Source organism: Leptopilina boulardi, unplaced genomic scaffold, assembly GCF_019393585.1.
Source record: "Leptopilina boulardi isolate dan_hultmark-lab unplaced genomic scaffold, ZJU_Lbou_2.1 LbouV2_31, whole genome shotgun sequence".
Taxonomy (NCBI): Eukaryota; Metazoa; Arthropoda; class Insecta; order Hymenoptera; family Figitidae; genus Leptopilina; species Leptopilina boulardi.
Genome location: NW_026137874.1, coordinates 3,914,100 through 3,932,078, shown reverse-complemented (window position 1 = coordinate 3,932,078; position 17,979 = coordinate 3,914,100). Strand labels below are relative to the sequence as shown.

General features: G+C 28.1%; 5 protein-coding genes across 6 annotated transcripts; 2 read left to right on the top strand and 3 right to left on the bottom strand.

The window, feature by feature from the left end:
• The first annotated feature begins 637 nt into the window (after positions 1–637).
• On the top strand, positions 638–1,353 carry LOC127283343 (cytochrome b-c1 complex subunit 9). Of its 2 annotated transcripts, none has more exons than XM_051308131.1 (3): positions 638–796; positions 864–1,012; positions 1,122–1,353. In XM_051308131.1, the coding sequence occupies exons 2-3, from the start codon at positions 872–874 to the stop codon at positions 1,155–1,157; spliced, it is 177 nt and encodes a 58-aa protein (XP_051164088.1). In that variant the 5' UTR covers positions 638–796; positions 864–871; the 3' UTR covers positions 1,158–1,353. The 2 variants fall into 2 exon arrangements, with proteins under 2 accessions (XP_051164088.1, XP_051164089.1); XM_051308132.1 differs by having other exon boundaries at positions 669–796; positions 867–1,012.
• A 373-nt stretch (positions 1,354–1,726) lies between these two features.
• LOC127283340 (mitochondrial tRNA-specific 2-thiouridylase 1) lies at positions 1,727–4,416 on the bottom strand. Its single transcript, XM_051308128.1, has 7 exons — positions 4,157–4,416; positions 3,907–4,072; positions 3,431–3,615; positions 3,124–3,350; positions 2,844–3,011; positions 2,222–2,449; positions 1,727–2,139 (listed from the first exon to the last, which is right to left on the bottom strand). Exons 1-7 carry the CDS (start codon positions 4,230–4,232, stop codon positions 2,032–2,034), a joined length of 1,158 nt encoding a protein of 385 aa, XP_051164085.1. The 5' UTR covers positions 4,233–4,416; the 3' UTR covers positions 1,727–2,031.
• A 105-nt stretch (positions 4,417–4,521) lies between these two features.
• Positions 4,522–7,084, bottom strand: LOC127283338 (GPI transamidase component PIG-T). The gene is made up of 8 exons (XM_051308125.1): positions 6,671–7,084; positions 6,393–6,570; positions 6,077–6,308; positions 5,833–6,000; positions 5,452–5,749; positions 5,217–5,369; positions 4,895–5,141; positions 4,522–4,814 (listed from the first exon to the last, which is right to left on the bottom strand). The coding sequence occupies exons 1-8, from the start codon at positions 6,849–6,851 to the stop codon at positions 4,571–4,573; spliced, it is 1,701 nt and encodes a 566-aa protein (XP_051164082.1). The 5' UTR covers positions 6,852–7,084; the 3' UTR covers positions 4,522–4,570.
• Positions 7,085–7,520: 436 nt separating this feature from the next.
• On the top strand, positions 7,521–13,166 carry LOC127283333 (kinesin heavy chain). Its single transcript, XM_051308118.1, has 13 exons — positions 7,521–8,036; positions 8,502–8,643; positions 8,729–8,902; positions 8,978–9,246; positions 9,328–9,574; positions 9,655–9,891; positions 9,968–10,314; positions 10,397–10,600; positions 10,715–10,855; positions 10,933–11,403; positions 11,503–11,706; positions 11,771–12,065; positions 12,200–13,166. The coding sequence occupies exons 1-13, from the start codon at positions 7,878–7,880 to the stop codon at positions 12,226–12,228; spliced, it is 2,919 nt and encodes a 972-aa protein (XP_051164075.1). The 5' UTR covers positions 7,521–7,877; the 3' UTR covers positions 12,229–13,166.
• A 935-nt stretch (positions 13,167–14,101) lies between these two features.
• LOC127283336 (uncharacterized) lies at positions 14,102–17,910 on the bottom strand. The gene is made up of 6 exons (XM_051308123.1): positions 17,591–17,910; positions 17,309–17,426; positions 16,829–17,176; positions 16,454–16,723; positions 16,103–16,383; positions 14,102–16,016 (listed from the first exon to the last, which is right to left on the bottom strand). Exons 1-6 carry the CDS (start codon positions 17,689–17,691, stop codon positions 15,242–15,244), a joined length of 1,893 nt encoding a protein of 630 aa, XP_051164080.1. The 5' UTR covers positions 17,692–17,910; the 3' UTR covers positions 14,102–15,241.
• Between the last annotated feature and the right edge of the window lie 69 nt (positions 17,911–17,979).

Sequence of the window (17,979 nt, the reverse complement as noted above, 5' to 3'; positions counted from 1 at the left end):
GATAGAAGATTTTCCATCTCTCTTACTCTTACATGGTTGCCATTGGCAACTGCTCCTGCAGGCGAGGTGTGACCGCTCCATAAAGGAGCACAAATAGCAAAGTGCAAGTCCAAGAAAACCATGAGTGCAAGAGAGATAACTAGACAACCCATCTCTCTTGCACTCATTAAACTTGCACGTACCTTTTGTGTTTTAATTTAAAAATAAGGAGCAATGTATTTTTGGGTTATGTTCAACGTACTTCTAATTTTTCCCACTGTTTACATATTTCCCACGAGAGCGCTTGTGTTCCATCACGTATTTTCATGACACTAAGCGATTACCAAAATTTGGTCCACTTTCAATGTACGTCGTTCGGTCTCCTTAGGCTGCAGTCCCATGGCAGCGTTTTGCGTTGCGTTTTGTCACTAGACCCTGAGTGTAAACATAGCAAACATATATCTGCATCTCTTTTACACTCATGGTCTAGTGACAAAACGCTGCCATGGGACTGCAGCCTTATACTACTCCATGACTTGGCTTTTGCACCTATTGTAGAACATCCATTACGATTCCTGTACGTTATTATTCTGCGTTGGCCTTAAGAATATAATCATGAGAGTGAAAAGGACAGTGACATACTATGTTTATTTCTCTCTCTCTCTCTCTCATTATTCAACGCCCAAAAAAAACAATGCAACGTTCGAAAAAGGAGACAAGTCATGTAAACACTGCCTAAAATATGATGCTTTCGGCCTCCATGTGATATCAATCTTAGACGTCTGCTTTTGGATTTTGGAAGGAGTTACATAAGCTGGTATGCTTCAAAATTTTTAATGATTCTAAATAAAATAAGTAGTTATTGTAATTTTTTTTTCATTTAGAAGATAAAATGTCTGCCGTCAATTTTATTTACAAGGCTGTTTTTAAACGTACTTCCACCTTTGTATTCTCCATTGTCGTTGCCAGCTTCCTTTTCGAACGAACAATAGATGCTACAACTGATGCTATTTTCGAATCAAGAAACAGAGGGGTATGTTTCATTTAAAAATTATGATAAAATTTCTATATGAAATTATATTGAAAAAAATAAAAAATTTTTAATAAAATTATATATAAATTAAGAACATATCTTCTTTTAGAAACTGTGGAAGGACATCAAGCATAAATATGAGTAGTAAACGATTCAAGAAAAAAAATGTAATTATTATTATGTCATAAAATAGTCAATATTATATTTACTTTTCTTGAAATCCAAAGAATTAATGATTTATATAAAAACTAAATAAAACTTTATGTTAAGATATTTTTAATGTAGAAAAGTGTTTATTATATTAACACATTATAATTAATAAATTCTATTGGTTCACTCTATTATTTATATTTTGACAGTCAGATAAATTCAATAAAACACAATTACCATATAAATTGAGTTTTCTTTTCCTAACTGTCAAAAAATTGTTATTCAAAATGAATTTTATGATTAAAAAAGTATTCTATGGAGATAGAGATATATGTATGCATAAAACAAATTTTAAATAAATAGTGGTGCATGTGTAATTTTATTTTAAAAAAATATTTCGTTCTCCAAGGTAAAAAATTTATTTTTCTATTTTTTTTTAGTGAGGATTGTTTAGAATATTCGAAATTTTCTAAAAATATTTAATATAGAAAGTAAAATTTTTATATTACAAACGTTTTAGAAAATTATAATTAAAAGTTACTCAATAATAAAATTAATATAATATAAATGTAACAAAACTATTATTATTATTAATTTGGACATTTTACAGATAAATTTAAAAATCAATGTTTACCTAATATTTTGGTCTTTTTGAAACAATAATCAATTAATATTAGTAAATTAGATTGTTGTGAATAGTAACAAATGACAAAATTTTTATTTTCGAAATTATTTCAGTGTCTTTCATTAAATTTAGCCAACTGTCGAAATAATCTTTTATCCTTAATTGACAAAAATGTGTTATAAGATCATCATTCCTATAAAATATAGAAAAATATTATATATAATATAGAGTGATTGTATTTTATTTAGTCTTCTAAGGAAATATCAATTTTTCCCAAAGAATAATAAGAGGGACCACAGTGTACAATTTTTGCGCTTCCTAGACATTCTTCTCCTTTGTAAAAGACAGCGTACTGAAATATTAAAAATATATTTAATTATAATGAATAAAATAATTTAAAAATAGATAAAATTTAATTATTAATAATTTCAGACCTGGCCTTGAGTTAAAGCTCGAAGTGGTTTCGATAGAAGGACTATCAAATTTTCATTTTTTGTTTTGAATATGGAACATGTTATTAAAGGTTTTCTGTGCTGAAATCGAAATCCACACTGAAGTACAGATTTACTTTTGTTTAATTGATCAGGTTCTTCACAAATCCAATGTGGTTTAGATGCTATTAATAAATCTGAGTATAACGTTGGATGGTTAGTACCTGGGACCTGAGTTGATTGAAATTTTTTCAGATTGCGAATAAAAAAATTTACAATTTAGTACACATAAATATGTATAATGGTATATACGATTGGGATAAATCTTAAGAAATGCGACTAATATTTGTTAGTGAAGCTATGAATTTATTATTATATATAAATTAATTTTGTCAAAATGTTTTACTAATTGTTGGTAAAATTAATAAATATATTTATTTATGTCTGAAAGTAAAAATTTTGGACTTTAGTTGTTTAGTTTTATGTAGGAATGTTGTTAAATATTTTAATATTAATTTTGATATTTTCACAAAAAAACTTTCAAATACCAAACTGTCCCATGGGTACCCACATTCTTTTAATTGATTTAATGCTTCTATAGTATTAAAATAAAATGAATACTTACTACCCATATATCATTTGTCTCAATATTTTTGTAAAATACCATGAGCCGATCGTTACATCCTCCAACTTTACATCTTTGTCCGACAGTCCAATAATGAAAACCATTATGAGAGCCTACTATTTTACCTTTAGTAATGTCGAGGAAATTTCCCGATTTATTTTCTACATACTGTAAAAAACAACATAATAATTAAAATTTTTAATGCGATAGTAAAAAAGTGCAAATTAAATATTAATTATATGAATTAGATGATACAACTTTGAGAATTCTTCTCATGTACCTCTGTAATGAATTTTTGAAAATTTCGACTACCAATAAAACATATTCCCATGCTCTCCTTTTTATGTAATACAGAAGTTAATTGTGCCTCTTTAGCTATTCTCTTTATATCTATTTTATTGTATTCTCCGACCGGAAACATACATTTTTTCAAAGACTTTTGGGGAACTTGAGACAAGAAGAATGACTGATCTTTAGAAAAATCTTTTCCCCTCAAAAGTTTTACATCTAAAAATTCATATTTAATAAGTTATACATATAAATTCACAAGATATGTAATTATATTATATGATGATATGAAAACGAACTAGCATTTTCTGAGTAGTTTTCTAAATATTGACCAAAACTAGTCCTCACATAGTGACCAGTGGCAATAGCATCTGCTTTAAGTTCATTGCGTGCAAAGCAATAAAATTTATCAAACTTTATCTTTTTATTGCATTTTATGTCTGGATTTGGTGTCATGCCATTTTGATAACTTTCTAAAAGATAGCTAAAATAATAAAAATTAAATTAAAGTGTAACAAATAGTTGTTTCAATCATTGCAAAATTGTACACAACTCATTTTTTTGATTTACTTTTTTACTCAAGATTTATCCTTGAGAGTCGCCTCTAAATCTGAGAAAAAAATTGCATAATGTTAAAAAATTTTATCCTCATCAACAGGACAAATTATAATATATGTATATTAATTCCTTAGCAATTATAATTATCTGACTTGTGTATTTTTTACAACAATCGGTTCAGTTATAAAAATTGTATTATAAATTTAAATTATGAGACCTGAAAACATCATTCCAATATTCCTTTACAAAGTCAATACGAAAAAGAGGAATGTTTAATTTTTTACAAACCAAGTCTGCATCAGCGAATTCTTTATCGGCTGTACATTGACCTATCTCATCTACGATATCCCAATTTTTCATAAAAACTGCTTGAACATTAAAACCTATAATAATATTAAATGTTTTAAAAATATTTCTTCTATATTTTAACACATAATTCTTTTGCCTTTTATCAAGGAGATACTCACCTTTGTTTTTTAATAGAAAAGCAGCCACTGCACTATCCACGCCACCAGACATACCAACAACTATATTTCTAAACATTTTTTAATGTTTTGATTTAATTGTTTAAACAAAAATAAAAGTATTTCTAATAAAATGTAATTCTTAATCTTATAAACATTTGAACGGGTATAGCAGAATTACATAAACACATTAGTCATGTTTGTTTGAATGGCCTCTTACATTAGCCATGATCATATAAACAATCAGGCATGGTTAGAGGTTAGGTCGCAATAGATGTTAGGCTAGGTTAATACATTAAAAAAAAAAAAAAAAAATTAATGTATCACTCTTTGCAGGGAATTTAAGAAAGATTTAATAAATTATCTCATTTTTAATTATTTTGTAAGTTTATTAAATTACATATGAAAATAAATATTCTATTCTGCTTTCTCTTTCCAAAAAAAGTTAATGTATTTATTATTTTTCCACCAAGATTTTTGAATACGTTTCAAAACAAGTTTCTTTGTTGAAATGTTATGTAAAGGGCCAAAAGCTAATGCCACAGCCGTACAAGCTAGACAAATTACATTATACGGCATACTAAAGTCTGGAGTTGGAAGACTAATTAATAAAATGTCAGTTCTCAGCTGGATTATATAGTTTTCCCGCGATGCATTAAAACTAAAAATTCGAATGAAAATATTATCAATAAAATTTGATTGTCTGAAATACATATACATATAGTATCAAAAGTATATTACCTGGAAGAAATCGTGCTACCATCCATAGGTAACGCTGTATAATTTCTGGCAATTGGTAGAGATGCCGTAATAATGGCTGGCCCTGCATAAAAACCATGATTGGCATCAGGTGGATATTCTTGCCATTTTAAAAATAAATAATCGAAATCTATCGAAAGTTTCGTTATTGAATGTGGTGGTAACTGTAAAACAAGTTCCAGATAGTAAGGCCTTTTTCTTTCTTTGCCAGGTATATAACGCTGAATAGCTGAAAAATATATTATATTATAATTTTCAAGTCTGGAAAGCATAAAAGAATTATCTTTAAAAAAAAAGTTCTTACACGGAAGAATGGGCTTTCCTTTACAGTTGATTTTAACAGTATGCAAGTATAATGACAAATACCAAGGAATATTTTCTAAAAGAATAATATCTAAAGGTTGCCAATGATTATTCTGCAACTTTGTCACTAAAGTTCCTTTTTGTTGACCGTAACCTGTAATCAAAGTAATTTTCATTTAACAAAACTTATTCAAAATTATTGGTATTTAAATAATTAATTTAAAGATAAATGATACCGTTTATATATCTTGTAGCTAATAAAATGGGAAGGAAGCCTTTATTATCAAAGTTTGGTAAAGTATAGTGAGCAGCAATATTGAACATTCCTTTAGAAGTGAAAGATTTAATGTCGTATATTGCAATTATATTTTTCTGTCCACCTCTCAAACTGGTTGTTTTGATACTTGCCTCTGGCATTAATTTATATGAATGAATGGTTTTATTGGTAGTGACGTCTACATAGATGTTACTCATAGTTGCCAGTGTACAAGCATCTTTAAGACCAGTACCAAATAATTTTCGAATGGACCAATCCTATTAAAAATTTTAAAAAAGTAAACTAATATCTAACGCAGAAACGGATACAGATATTAAATCAGAATAAAAAAATTTCTTACATAAGTGTCACCTGACAAAATATCATAAATCAATGAAACAGTTTGACGAAGTTCAAGAGAAGTTTTCGTACACTCAGAATTTCGACAAACTGAACGAAAATGTATTCCTATAGAATGATAATTAGTGTTATGAATATATGCTGAATTCATTAGCGTTGCTAATCCTCTCTAGAAAGAAATTAAGAGTACAATTAGTATCTACTTTAGAGAAATTTTAAATTTATTAATTCAATTATTTCTTCACCTTTGAATCGCAAGGTAGTAATTTTTTAAAAGGTGTTAAATTTTCAGTACAAGCAGTTTCTCTGGGTAACGTTGAGTAACGAAAATAATTTGAATTTGGTTTGTAATTTAACGCACTAGTTGGTTGCATACTAAATTCTGGCGACAAACTATTGGAAGAATCTATAAAATTTAAAGAAGCACATAATAATCCAGCTAATGAACTCGTTAAACTTGTCCATTCTTTGTCAACACTGTAAAAAGGGATAAATATTATAAGTTGAAAATAGTATTTGTCAACTTGCGAAAAAAATTAAATCCAATATTTAATTCTTTACTTTGAAACATTTTCTTTGAACCAAGCTGAAATCTCTGCACCTGGTCCTGCATTTTGAAATGGATATCCCCATTTTTTATGCCGCCAAAGTCCTTCAGTTAAAGTAAAATGTAATTCATCTACTTGGTGACGACCTAAAATTTCTCCTAGTCCTCTTGGGAATAAATGTGAATGTTGCACTGGAACAATGATTTAACTATAAAATCTTTTGAAATAAAGTTAAATTTATTTTAATTGTTTAATTAGTGTTTTAATTGTAAACATAGAAAGTTGACATACGTGTACGCAAATTGTTTGAACCCTCCCAAAGAGTTGTAAATTGAAAAAATGCATAAATATATCCACTAGGAAGTGGCTTTAACATTAACTCCTCATCATAGGTATCAGTCTGTGCACTTGCATAAAAAGTACAAAAAGTTATTAATATAATACAGAACTTTTGATACAAAAAGTTTCCCATTGTCACATTCGGTATAAAAAATTGTTTCAAATATATAAATTACAATATATTTTAAAATGTTCAGAATTTAGATTAATTTCATTCTAAAAATCTGTATTTATATTATAATTTAGTTGTATCATTTTAAATAGATTTTTTTAAATTAAAAATCAACTGTATAAATCACGATGCATTACGACAAATTTGTTAAACTCAGTTAAACTAAACAAATTGGATGGTTCGATCATTCCTTCTTATTATTTCTCAAAGCTATTGTGCACTGGCCCTAAGATTAAGCTCGACTCATAGTTACGATTGCGATTTCGGTTACGTTTCTATTCTGCTCAGGCCTTATCTCTTTCCACAGTTAAAGACCTGAGCAGAAAAGAAACGTAACCGGAATCGTAATCGTAAACGCAACTGGAAGAATGAGTTAGAGAAGAATAGATAGATTGTTTGTCCTTCTCTAACTTATTCTTCCGGTTGCGTTTACGATTACGATTCTGGTTTCTTTTTTATTGTGCTTAGGCCTTTAGATGTACAGCTTGCAAGTTGTTGTAGAAGTACCTTCATCGTGATGTAAACGGACAATTTTTTTGTGCATGTATCAACCATTCTTGCTTTACGAGGTGTGATCGTACCCTTATCATTCAGAGAATTGCATTCTAGAAACACCTTTAAATTAGTATAACGTGTTTAAAATTTTGACATACCTATTGGCCTACATTTATTTTATCATACTTTTATAAACTTGGGATCGTAAGTCAAATTGATGGTGAATTATTAAGTAATATTTTTTGTCGTTAGTTTATGGGATGATTGCGTTAAATAAAATTAAAGATGCCTTACTTATTATTTCTATCTTATGAATTCAAAGTTTGTTCGTATAATACTGTTTGAACTTTAAAGACGGCCATCTTGGTGGTTAATAGGCTTGTTTGATAGCTTAAAAACTCAATTCTAAATTTTTTTATGTGTCGAACTTGGGCAAACTTAAGCATAATTTAATCGAGATTTTAAGTTGTCTGTAACTAAGTGTTGAAAAAAATGGCTATGGAGACTCCAAGAGAAAGAGAAATTGCTGCAGAAGACAGCATTAGAGTAGTATGTAGATTTCGGCCGCTGAATCATTCTGAAGAAAAGGCTGGCTCCAAATTTATAGTTAAATTTCCTGCTGGAGGAGACGAAAATTGTATTTCAATTGGGGTATGTAGTTGTCAGCTTTAAAGTTTTTTTTTATTTCAATATACAGACATTAAATAGACAATCTCAATCACAGCTGACAGTTGTACGTACATGCTATTATTGTGTCTGACAAGAATATCATTTTTAATAATTTTAATATACATACTTATAATTGAATAGAAAAAAGTTTACTTTCATATAATATACTATATATATATATATATTCCTTTATTTATTTACAGTATATGTATATGGGTCATTCTGTTAAAATTCAAATTTTTAGTTTTAGAACATCTTTCACATAAGAAAATAATGATAATTTTACTCGATTCCATTTGCGTGATTTAAAAAAAAAATAATCGAGATGAGTTCAAAACTCGATTTTATATTAAATAAAATAAAATTTAATATTTTTATTTCTAGTCGTCTAGTTATGATTGAATTAAGTTTCAAATTGAATAATACAAATTGTTATTGTTTTTATAGGGGAAAGTTTATCTTTTTGATAAAGTGTTCAAGCCAAATGCTACACAAGATAAAGTATACAACGAAGCCGCCAAATCTATTGTCACTGATGTTTTGGCAGGCTACAATGGGACGATATTTGCTTATGGACAAACTTCTTCTGGTATTTTGATTATTTTAAAAGCAATAATAGGTATGATATATAATTTTTATTTTCTGTTCACAATGTGAATCTTATGTTAATAAAGGTAAAACTCATACAATGGAGGGAGTTATTGGAGATCCTAACAAGCAGGGCATTATTCCACGCATTGTTAATGATATTTTCACTCATATATATGGCATGGAAGAGAATTTGGAATTTCATATTAAAGTTTCATATTTTGAGATTTATATGGATAAAATTAGGGATTTGCTTGATGGTAAGATTTTTTTAGAAAGTTTTTTTTAAAACCGAATGATCATTAATTAATTAATTTATTTGAATTATTTAACAGTATCAAAAATAAATCTCAGCGTTCACGAGGATAAAAATCGAGTACCATTTGTGAAAGGAGCTACAGAAAGATTTGTATCTAGTCCTGATGAAGTGTTTGAAGTTATAGAAGAAGGGAAATCTAATCGTCATATTGCCGTGACTAATATGAATGAACACAGCTCTCGTTCGCATTCAGTATTCTTGATAAATGTGAAACAAGAAAACTTAGAAAATCAAAAAAAGTTATCTGGTAAATTGTACCTTGTTGATTTGGCAGGTTCTGAAAAGGTAATTGGAATGTTTTTAGAAATACGTAGAGCATAACTTGCTATTTAAAAAGTTGATGTTAATTACAAATAATTACAAAAGGTTTCAAAAACTGGAGCAGAAGGAACCGTTCTGGATGAAGCAAAAAATATAAATAAATCTTTATCGGCACTCGGGAATGTCATTTCAGCTTTGGCTGATGGAAACAAAACTCATATACCATACCGTGATTCTAAATTAACTAGAATTTTACAAGAATCCTTAGGAGGAAATGCAAGAACAACAATCATCATATGCTGTTCACCGGCAAGTTTCAATGAGTCCGAGACTAAATCTACGCTTGATTTTGGTAATACTTTTAATAATTTGATATTACGTATGAATTTTAATAAGATTCTAATAGTACGTACTAAATTATGTGTATTTCAGGAAAACGTGCAAAGACTATCAAGAATGTTGTTTGTGTCAATGAAGAGTTAACAGCTGAAGAATGGAAACGTCGTTATGAACGAGAAAAAGAGAAAGCTGCTAGATATAAAGGTAGATTGGAAAAGCTGGAAGCTGAATTATCACGATGGCGCCAAGGTGAAACTGTCAAACCTGAAGAACAGGTCAATCTACAGGAAGTTGCTGATGTTGTTACACCCATCATGGCAACGGTTGAAAGTAATAATAATTTTAATACAAATAATTTATGTTAATATTATTCATTTGCAGTAACTTCAAATTTATCATTTTTAAGGTAAACTTGACGATGGACCAATGCCAGCAACGCCTGGAGGAGGTCTTATGGCTGGTTCTCTTTCTAATGAAGAGAGGCAAAAACTTGAAGAGGAACGCGAAAGGCTTTATCAACAATTGGACGACAAAGACGAAGAAATCAATCAGCAATCTCAGTATGTGGAAACTCTGAAGGAGCAAATGGAAGAACAAGAAGAATTAATTGCAAGTACTAGGCGAGACTATGAACTCTTACAACAAGAAATGATAAGAATTCAACAAGAAAACGAGAGTGCTAAAGAAGAAGTTAAAGAAGTATTACAAGCTCTTGAAGAGTTGGCTGTAAATTATGATCAAAAGTCACAGGAGGTATAACACATTTTTTAAATTTGTTTTTGCCTTTATTATTTTTTCTTTTTACTTGTACATTTTCTCCATTTTTATTTTCTAGGTGGAGATGAAAAATAAAGAACACGAGGCTTTAAGCGAAGAGTTGCTTTCAAAGCAAACAACTCTAAACACAACTGCTTCAGAATTGCAACAACTTCGTGATATGTCGGCTCATCAACGTAAACGTATTGCAGAAATGTTAACAAATTTATTAAAGGATTTAGGAGAATTCGGTGTAGCAATTGGTGGCGATGAAAATTTAAAGGTTTAAATCTCTTTAATTAAAAAAAAAAAATCAATATTATAAGATATTGCTTTTTATAAAATTAAAGAAACCACAAATATTTATTCTTAATTTAATTAATATTTTTAAAAACAGATGACACCAGATAATAATGGCAAATTGGAGGAGGAATTTACCGTGGCTAGACTTTACATAAGTAAAATGAAATCAGAAGTTAAGAACTTGGTGCAACGCTGTCAAGGACTGGAAAGTTATCAAGCAGATTGTAATAAGAAAGTAAGAATTGTTGATTTTTTCAAATATTAATTATTCGTTGTAAATTATTTTCAATAATTAACTTTATGCATTGCTAGGTTTCAGAATATGAAAAAGATTTGGGCGAATGTCGTCTATTAATATCTCAGCACGAAGCTAAAATGCAATCACTTCAAGAAGCTATGAAGGAAGCTGAATTACGAAAACGAACTTTAGAGGAAGATGTGGATGCCCTACGAGAAGAATGTGCAAAGTGGAAAGCTGCCGAACAAGTACAAGCTGTGAGTAATAAAGAGAAAGCTGAAGAAAAAGAAGCGGCTACTAAAATGAGAGTCGCTTTAGAAGAACAAATGGATCAGTTACGTGATGTGCATCAAAAGCAGGTTGCTACCCTTAGAGATGAAATTTCTGAGAAGCAACAACTTGTCAACGAACTTAAAGATTTAAACCAAAAGTTCACATTAGCCCATCAACAAATGCAAACAGATTACGAACGATTGAAGCAGGAGGAAGCGGACAAATCAGTCAAATTACAAGACTTACTTTTACTTAATGAACGTAGAGAACAGGTATGTATATACCTACACTTTATTTAATAATGTGTATTGATTATAATAGATTTAAAACTATATGATACTATAAAAATTTCAATTTTTATATTACGTTAGGCAAGAAAAGATTTGAAAGGATTGGAAGAAACAGTTGCGAAAGAGTTGCAGACTTTGCACAATTTACGAAAACTATTTGTTCAAGATCTTCAGTGTCGAATCAAAAAGTCTATGAACTCTGAAGAAAACGAAGACGATGGTGGTTCACTTGCTCAAAAGCAAAAAATTTCTTTCCTGGAGAACAATTTGGACCAACTTACAAAGGTATAGTTAATAATTATGCCAAATCTTGTAATTCATGGGTAATGATTATATTTTGGTTATTTAGGTTCATAAACAATTAGTAAGAGATAATGCAGATCTTCGTTGTGAACTTCCTAAACTTGAGAAGAGACTGCGAGCAACAATGGAGAGAGTTAAGGCTTTAGAAACTGCTTTACGAGATGCCAAAGAAGGTGCAATGCGTGATCGTAAACGCTATCAATATGAAGTTGACAGAATTAAAGAAGCTGTAAGACAAAAGAACCTTGCTCGACGTGGACCTAGTGCTCTCATTGCAAAACCGATTCGAGCAGGCCAGCATCATGTTACTGGAGTTAATGCAATTAAAACTGGAAATCGAGGTAAAACTTTTAATCATATCTTCCTTTAATTTTGAGTTTCCATGCCCTATACAACTTGGATAATTTAAACAATTTTTCTCTATTTCCTTGTATTAATATTGTTTTAATATTCGCTTTTCCATGTATATCAATAGATGCGGATGTCATTGCTCAACGGTCGTGAACGTAATTCGAAATTCTCCACTTTTACAAAAAGCAAGAGCAAGAGTACTTTTACAGATGAAAAGGAACTCTGACGTCAAATTTATTTATGATGCATACGCATAAATAGCTATATAATATTATTTAATAAGATAAGCCACAAAAATATATTCACAACCAGCACTCACGGTTTTGTTTATTACATATATTGAGAAAGAAGCACGTCACTAAAAATATTATTGCAATAGGTAAATTAAGTTATTATAAGAAGTCTGCATGTCTTATCAATTTGTAAATAGTTGATTTTATAAATTATTATTTAGTATAAATTAACTTGCAAGGCTTGGCAATGAATTTATTATTATTATTATTATTATTATTATTATTATTATTATTATTATTAATCCCTTAAATGTGGAATTACACGTATAGACGTACTTGTTTTCTTATAACTCCACACTCAAATGTGATTAGTAATTAAACGATAGCACCAATATTTTGTGATCCAGAAATACGAATATTTTGTTGTTATTTTGTACATCACGACCACGACAAATTCGTGAAAAATAATTGTCACTTTTGTAATTGATATATTTGATTAGACATGCAGTTTATGTAAAATTGTACGAATGATTGCGAATCGAGTATTTGTAATTATACATATTTTTTCAAATTAACTGCATCGATCAATCTTAACTGTTTTCTGAAGGCATTAACAGATTTATTTTCATTAGGAGGGCTCATTTAATGTAAATTAAATGCACAAGCTTTTCCTTTAAGATTTATTAATTACAAATGCTGCTTCTGTTTTAAGAAAACATCTAAACATAAAAGAGAAATGCCTTACTCGTCATATTTTGTTCTACTTTTTAGCATGTTAGTAATTTATTAATCAAATTCATTGATTCAAATATGAGGCTTTAACTATAAATAAAATGCATAGATTCAAATTAAAACTCACGTGACAAATGGATAATTATTCTTTTTTCTTCATTTTACTTTAATTTCGTTTAATAATGTACTTTTTAGTGATTAAATCAATTACCGCGTTGGTTTCCCTTAAAATGATCGATTCACTATTTCTTTTTACTTTGTTTCCCTCAAACAATAAGATTGATTTGTTTTCTAATTTATTGTTTCAATTATTAATTTTTGTGATAATAGAAAAAAAAACGCATTAACATAGAACTACAGTGCAATTAAAGAAATACTCTTATTGTCATTCGTGATTAAATATACGCATACACATAATAATTATACTTATACATAATAAATTAGCACGCTTAAGTTTAAGCGTAACGCCTTAAATAACTTGAATTTCTGCCATAGATGTATGCAATTCTGTGCAACTTTAAAAACTTTTTGAAAAGTAAATTGGGCTAAACTGTAAGAAATATTTTTTTTATGATTCCGAAAGTTTAGACCTAATATATTTTAATTTTAAAATCTCAATATTTTTAATATACAGTAAATCATGTTACATGTAGTATATGATATGTAAATGCAAAATATACTACACATGCATATAGTATATAATATTTTACCAGATTCATGAGTCATTATGTGCTTTTTTTTAAACATATATACTATACATATGTATATATGTAATGAATGTCATTTTCGGTGTCTATTGAAATGTAATTTTTATTAAGTACAGTTTCATATTTATAATTGAAGCAAGTATTTTCAAATTTTGCTAATTATTTTAGTTAACGTTCATTTTAATGTAGTAAATTTAATTTAACAAGTTTTTTAATCAAAAAGGATAAAAATTGTTTCTTAATTGTCAGGAGAATATAAATTATATATCGAACAAGATTTAGTACACAATTTTGGTAATCAGAAAGGCTTTATTAATTTAATTCTACACAAAAGAGACGTAGTAACAATAGATATAGTTAGTTAAAATGAGATTTATTTCATATTTGGATTATCTATATTAACTTTTGTGTACTATAGTACATATACATATAAACAGTAAACTCGGCTATCACCTATAACCTGGAAAGACTTTATTTAAACTATATGTATATTATACCTACATTTTGTACATGTTTTTATTTTAAAAGTTTACTATTTAATATTAAACTCATAATGTATGTTCCTATCAATATTCAGGGCAGTATTAATATTAACAGAAACTTATTATTGTTTCTTATTATAACATTACAAGAACTTAAAGTGTAAAACTTAGATTTAATTAATTGGGTTGAAATAAGTTTAGATCATTTAAGAAGGATTTGTTTACTGTTACATTGCTTTCAAATTAGACATGAAAATCTCAATGTCCTAAATCATTATTACATATTGTTAAATAACTTAAAGGAATAAAATCTCAATAATAATTAAGAAACAAAACTATATTTGTATAAAACCTAGAACCTCAGTATAGAGGTAACTCGTTTAACAATCTAGTTACTGAAAACATACTTTAAGTTCAAAAAAAAATTATTTTTTTTTTTAATTAAGCCAAACTTAGTTAAATTGGTCTTTAAAATAAAGACTTAAAAATTTTGTACTAAATTTATTGGTACATAAAAGTGTATTTTAATTTTTAATAACCGACATATTTTAAAACCACAAATATATTTTTCCCTCTCTTTAATTTAGTTGTCAACATACTGGTATTCTAAATTAGTCACATAAATTTTGTTGTAGGTATAACATAATAGTAAAGTTATAAAAGAAAAATTAAATTATAAATTTTTAAAAATAACAATGAAACTGTTTTTAAATAAGTATGTCAAACCAACTTGAACTTTAATTTTTTCTTTCTTTAATGGAAAAGCGATAAATTTGAGCTATTTTTTAGTGACTTACCAAAAACCGGTAATCACATAGAAAGTCAACAATCTTTACAAAATAAATCGTTTTGTTATCATACGTATATTGTTATTAAAGGTGTGCAAATTGACAAAATTCGGTCATTTGCACACCTCTAATATTGACACTTTTTTATTTTAATAATAAAAATTAATAATATTGACAATGTACTTCCATTCTAATTTTGAGAAACGAAAAATGGAAATTTAACGTTAACGTAATAAAACTACACACAATAATATAATATTAACTATCAAGGTACAGTAACACAGAAGTAATGGTAACCAAAATGGACTAGTTATCACAGTAGTATGCCCCGAATAAACTGGTGGTTGTTGCATGTGGTTAATTACATTTTCTGAAAGCTTCATGTATTGATCGTGAACTGGGGAATTGTTTACTTGCAAATGCATCAACGGCAAAGAATTATTGAATGAAGTTTGATTATGTGTAAAATCAGTTAATTGGTTGTAAATATGACTTGCTGGTCGATTAAATGAAGAATTGTAACGACAATTGGTATTTAAAGCAACTTGACTCAGTTTATGAGAAGAGCAACAACATTGCATCGTACCTGAGGCAATGGAGCATTGATCAAAGTCATTATAAACAGGTGTCTCCCTTGAGGATTCAACATTGAATCCTGTAGATCCAAGGCAGGAACTTTGACTTGATGATCTTGATAACAATGACGGATCAATTCCATCTTGCCAGTATCCATCCGCCATCCAAGATCCGGCTATAGATTTTAATTTAGAAGGTGTTAAAATAGATTTTTTACTGCTCTTATTGACCATATTATATTTACTAAATAATTCTGAGCTGGATGTACTGTATGTTTTCGTTTCAAATATATTTGATGTCTTCACCAACTTTTCCGGATAATCTTGGTTTAATGATAGTGTACTTAAATTGTTTATACTATCACTAAATGCTAAATTTTCCACTTCATTACAATTAGCAATTGAGAATTGATTGAAATAAGATCTACAAGGAAAAAAATGATTTAACTAAATTGAAATGTGTGAAAATAAGAAAAAAAAACATTTTATAATATTTATCAAGATATTTACGGATTATTTTTTAGTATTTGTGAAGAATTAGTAGGCACTGTAGATTCTGACAAATTTTCAGATTCATTAGACACTTTTAATGCTTTCAAAGATGATGATGATGATGATGATGATGATGACGATATAGTAAAAGATGAAAGTCCAGATGATATAAAATGTGCCTCTGACTCGGAATTATTTGGAGAAGTGTCCAACTTTTTAAATGTTAAATTTTTCCTTGACATTCTAAATGACTTTGTTTTTACATTCATAAATCCTATAATCGATCCCAGTGCAATAATCTGAAATTATTGATTTTCTTAAAATACATCCAATGAAAGATTATGATTATTAAAAGTTGCGAAATCTTACAAAATGTTTAAGGATACAATTTAATGATATGCATAAAATAATTAAATCAGTCTTTGAAAAGTATTCATTGAAGGTTGTCAAAACACTTATCCATATCCACAATATTATTAGAAATATTTCTTGTTTATCATATTGAGATTCAATTAAACAAATTCCTAATTGCAACAATATACCAAAAGTAGACAATGGCCAAAGTGTATGATTATATATGATTGCAATGACTATAATTATCAAAAGAATTCGAGAAACCTTTGCAATTCTGTATCTATTCTGTAACATATAAAGAAAAATACAAAACTCTTTTGAAATTAAATGAAAAGAGCATTAAAAAACAACAGGTCGGAGGTGAGAATCCCGATTAAAAGTAACACTTACATGTAAAATTAATTTTACAGGTTTTTGTTTGAATACCATCATTTTATAACGCGTAAGCCATAATGATTGCTTATGTAAAACATTATTTACAATTTGTTTACATCTGAAACATAATGGATACTTCTCTTCAATATTTTGTTTAAAGTCCTGTATTTCATTTTCTGATCGTTTTGAATTTATTTCCTCAAATTTACGAAATTCTAATAATTTGAGTTCCTCATTGCTATTACAAAAAGTACAGAGGTAATTTTTGTAAGCCATTGTTTTAGAAGGTTTGCGAATAGCGTAAAATTTAGGAGTGTGAGGCATTTTTCTTTGTTCTGGAATGATATATTTATAATCTCCATCCTGAAAATATTACTTTATTACCTATTTATATAATTATACTTTGTTAAAAAAAAAAAAAAAAAAAATGTCAGTGTACTTAACAAGCATATGAATTTATAATTTAAATTAAAAATAAATTAAAAAAATAGAAACCTTTGAAAAACCATTGTACTGTGTACAAAATGGACAAAGCCACCAATTCACTTCGTCTCTCCAAATTTTTACATTATAATTGCAAAACCAACAGTTCACTTTAATAGGACGCCGAATTCTATATATAATAAAAATTAAATTATATATATATATATATATATATTATTTGAAAAAGATATTATGAAGAAAAAATATAAAATTATATTTTTCAGGATATTTAACGTGAATTAAAAAATATAAAAAATGAAGATATAGTTTACAAAAAAATGTCTTAATACTTACTTAATAAGTTTATAAAATATAGTCAACAATATAGCAATCGTGAAAACAAATATTAAAAGAATTGGCGCGAAATTTATCAACAATTCTTGATCCAAGTCCATAATTGAAAATAATGCAAAAATGTAAATAACATATATATGTATATATATAATGTTAATAATAAACTCTATTTGCAGAAAATTAGCTACGATTCTTTATTTTTAGACATTTCGTATATATGTATATAGTTATTACTATCTTCCTAAATATATACAAATTTTAAGAATTAAAAATAACCTATATTTATGGTAATTTTACTCTTGACTGACAAACACAAAATAAAGCAAAATAGATTTAGAAAACTCGTAAGAATTCGCAAACGTGAAGAATGAGATATATAAATGACCTTT